At 43.3% G+C, this 4,168-nt stretch overlaps 1 protein-coding gene across 1 annotated transcript; it reads left to right on the forward strand.

Moving 5' to 3' along the window:
• polr1f (RNA polymerase I subunit F) lies at window positions 1–3,143 on the forward strand. Its single transcript, XM_029514225.1, has 4 exons — window positions 1–320; window positions 1,100–1,241; window positions 1,545–1,753; window positions 1,851–3,143. Exons 1-4 carry the CDS (start codon window positions 19–21, stop codon window positions 2,299–2,301), a joined length of 1,104 nt encoding a protein of 367 aa, XP_029370085.1. The 5' UTR covers window positions 1–18; the 3' UTR covers window positions 2,302–3,143.
• The last annotated feature ends 1,025 nt before the right edge of the window (window positions 3,144–4,168 follow it).

Consider the following 4,168-nt stretch of genomic DNA (forward strand, 5'->3'; position numbering starts at 1 on the left):
CCGGTCTTCCTAAGCAGCATGGCGAATTTGGAGCATGCCGAAGTCGACTCAAAACACGTGAACATGCCCGGTGAGATCTCCGCCGCTTGCGCCCCGGTCCAGCCGGCCGACGTGTCCTCCGCCACGGGCGGAAGCGTGGGCACGGTGCCGTGTTCGATCCCGTCGTTCGCCGCCGCCTCCGAGCTGCTGTCGGCGCCGTACTCGTGTCTGGTCATGAACACTCACCGCAGACACATCGCCTTACCGCCGCTGTTCCTGAACAAGAAGCGGAGCGGGATCCGCGAGGAGCTGGAGGACGAGCTGCTCAAGTTCTCCCCCAGGTACAAACTGAGCCCCGAGACAGACGTCCAGGTGGGCGCATGTTTTATGTTGGGACGAGGTAGCTGCAGCCTGTCATGGACATTAATGCCATTTCAAGGGCATAACTAATCATTGGAGGGAAAAAAAAAAACAAAACAAAACTCCAAATTCAAAACCTTCAATCTTAAACCTGACAATTAATCTCACTGCTAAACCAAAAGGTGGCCCCTGAAGTGTGCCGTGTGGAACCATTGCTTAAATGTCCATACCTGTGTGGGGGGGCATGTGTCATCAGCAGTAGCCATGAATAATCTGGGTGAATAAATCCTGGAAATGTGATCCATCCAGAGCAGAGCAGGACTGAGCAGCAGCACTCCACTGGGAAGTGACGATGAGTTCAGGGGCTCATCTTAGATACAGGTCTGCACACTACTTACAAACCAATGCAGCTGTCATTTTGCCGCCAAACACAACACAGCTGTGTTGTGTTGGGCTTTAAGATAGCCAGGCGCCTCGAGCCTGTCTGAAGTCAGTGGCAATAGGGGGGGTTTAGGGGTTATTATCAAGAAAGTATCACGCCCACTTGTGTAAGTACACAAGGTCTTCGTCTTCATTCAGTGCAGACCTGCGCTCACATGTAATGTGTAGAAATGGGGGTTGTCTGTCAGATTTTGGTGTCAGGGGGCACTGTGGCACTGCCACCTATTTCAAATCTTCTAAATCATAACTGTATAATATTATGCAGCACTGATTCAAACTGTTAACATCCAGCAACATGTTGCTTTTTTGTCTCTTGCAGGCTAAAAGGAGTACCGCTGGCATATGACGGTGTCAGGATAGTGGGCCCACACGGAGACATCTATGATGACAATGGCTACATCCACATGGACATAGAGGCCAACTTTATTGTGTTTCAGCCAAAGAAAGGACAGAAATTGCTGGTGAGATTCATACTTAAAGTATCCAGATGTCTCTCTACAGAGAAATATACAGTCCCTCTCCATACTGGCACAGGTATACACAATATTTGACAGTGATCAAATAAGCAGGCCTGAGAGGGAAGCTTTGGGAATAGAAATGTACATGTTAGATATTCTTAGACCATGTAATTGCTATTACAAACTGGATCTGAATCATTTGAGGTTATGGCAGGCCTGCTGGATGAAGAAGCAGGTCTGTGTGTACACTGTAAAATGTGTAAGACTCTTTTTTTTTTTTTTTTTTTGGTGTGTTTCTCTTGTCAGGGTAAAGTGAATAAACTAGGAACAAGCTATGTGGGCTGCTTAGTGCACGGCTGCTTCAACGCCAGCATCCCCAAACCAAACCTGGTCTCCATGGAAACCTGGAGGGACGCAGGGCCAAGAATTGGAGCAGAGGTGGAGTTTGAGGTGACAGCACTTGATGCTGATGTGGTGGGGGTGCTGCTGATCAGAGGGCGGCTGGACAGAACGAAGTAAGTGTGCCATGTTAGTGGTGATGGTGTCTGGGATGGAAGAGCTCATGACGTTTTCACAGTTTCAGCTGATTTTTCTGTTGTCTTTGTTTCTCAGAGTGCAAGAGTTGATGGCTATGGGCGAGAGCTCAGAGCTGAGCATCCCTACAGAGCAGCCAGACACAGAACCGAAACCTGAACCCACGGAGCAGTCTCCTGACGAAACCTCCAAGAAGAAGAAGAAGAAGAAGAAGAAGAAAGACACAGAGGAGGAAAGAGAAGAGCAGATAGCATCAGAGCCAAACGGAACAATTGTGGAGGCAAACGGCAACGAAGCTGGTGAGAAAAAGAAGAAGAAAAAGAAAAAGGACAAACATACAGCAGAAGAGGATGTTGAGCTCTCCCCAGTGGAAGTCCATGGGAGTGACTCCAGCGGTTACATCAGCGACAAGCCAAGCAAGAAGAGGAAACATGACATTGATAGTGATGCCACACCTGGTTTAAGCGAAGCTTCTGAACCACCAAAATCCAAGAAGAAAAAGAAAAGCAACACTGAACAAGTTGCATGAAAAAAGACAATTTTCTGATGAAATCAAATCAACTTCTAGAATAAGTCAGCTGATACCAACTAAGTCAACGATGGTGGAATATACTGCTATGCCTGAACAATTAAACACCATTCATAGGAAGATTTCTGCTCCATGTTGGGTTTTTCTGAGTTACGAAAATCATTGGCAGCCGTGGGTGCCATCAGTCTGTCTAATATCTCATCTACATGGGAGGATGGCTGTCAACTTGATGGGCCCGTCCTTTTTGGATCGCTGTTCCATTTCTTTGCCTGATGGGGGCGCAAAACTGCTTCATAGATCTACATTACAGGAAAGTAAAGGAGTAACTCCTTGTCAGCTTCATCTGTGAACATGGCCATCACTCTGACTGGGGCTGCTTTTGTCTTGAGGTTATGGATTCAAATGGGATACCACCAAACTCAATTCAGGAAAGTTGTTCTTGTGCCTTTGTGAAGTCAGAGATAGGACTTTCTAAACAAGCTGCACGAACAGAGGATTAGTAATTCATTTTCACAGTATTCAGGCAGAGTTAACACATCACACACTGCAATAATAACCAACCTCCTTTAATGCTGTACAGACAGTTTAACAAAAATGTTTTGTCATTTTCTTCACCACAAAATTTTGAATTGAATTATACAATTAAAGAACCCTATATTTTGATACATTTACTTGAATTTATTAATTAAATTATTCGAAATTCTCATCAGTAACAGCACAGCTCTGTGCAGATGCATCCTTGTACAGATAACTTATCGCAAAATTTCTTGTTTTTCACGATAGATTCCCTCCCACAGCAAAACTGCCGGTGGGTGTCAAGAGATAAAAGTGTGGAGAGACAGCTTAAAGATCTTTGTGTTTTCTTTGCCCCCACCTCCACACATCCACACACACAGACACAATCCCCTTTGCCTTTCAGTGGGGTGTCTAATTAGCTGTGAGGTGTTAAGTGTTTGAGAGCTTATCAGGAGCTGCCTAAAGAGAACAGATAAGGAGCTGCAATTAACTTCACTCATCCTCATCTGTCACATCTGATCCCATGTTTTGATCATTGGCCCTGCTGGCATCTATATAGGTTTTCTTTTTTCTTGTTTATTTCATTCCCAGCTTTATTGAGCATTTTAATTACTGGCGGCAAGCTGGTCAGAAAAGCAATAATTTGTGGCTTTTACATTACTTGCACTGGCTGATGTTGAGAACAGGCTACAGATAAACCAGCTATTGTCTGTTTAGAAATAAGAGCAGCTCTTTCTGAAAACAGACCTTTGACAAGCTTCACTTTGTGGCTTAATCAAGTGTTAATAAATAATTTACTAATATAGTCCAAGAACATGTTTAGTTTTAACCAAGCTTTGAAAAATTTGTGAGTGATATAAATTTCATCTCACTAAGGAGAAAATAATCAAGTTTTCCAAAATGCAGAGAAATTTCTTTGACTTCCCAACTGAAATGATTCCTCTGCAAATTACCAAAGGATTATTTTTACATAACATGAAGTTTGTCCTTAATAATGGATTCTATCCAGCATTTAAGGCATCAGTGTAAGATTTATTAAGATTTACTAAAAACTCATGATGATATCAGTTTACTGGCCCGAAAAGGCTTTCAGGAGAACTACACACACACAAAAATAAACATTGGATCTCAAGTCACACATAATTAAGCCTTCAGCAAAGCAACATTAACTCCATTTAAAACTTTTTTTTTTTTTTAATCACAATCTAACGTAAACACGATCATTATAAATTGCTCCCGGCATTGCCAAACTGCTCCAAATGACCTTAAGTTGTGCAACATCCACTATTGGAACTGTTCAAATACCCAAAACGGAAAACACTTAACACTTGTGATCTACAGATAAAGAAAC

Source organism: Echeneis naucrates, chromosome 11, assembly GCF_900963305.1.
Source record: "Echeneis naucrates chromosome 11, fEcheNa1.1, whole genome shotgun sequence".
Lineage (NCBI taxonomy): Eukaryota > Metazoa > Chordata > Actinopteri > Carangiformes > Echeneidae > Echeneis > Echeneis naucrates.

Coding starts and splice junctions, on each gene's coding strand:
- polr1f (XM_029514225.1), top strand. CDS start 19: ATGGCGAATTTGGAGCATGCCGAAGTCGACTCAAAACACGTGAACATG. Junction 321..1,099: donor CTGCTCAAGTTCTCCCCCAG/GTACAAACTGAG, acceptor TGTCTCTTGCAG/GCTAAAAGGAGTACCGCTGG. Junction 1,242..1,544: donor AGAAAGGACAGAAATTGCTG/GTGAGATTCATA, acceptor TTCTCTTGTCAG/GGTAAAGTGAATAAACTAGG.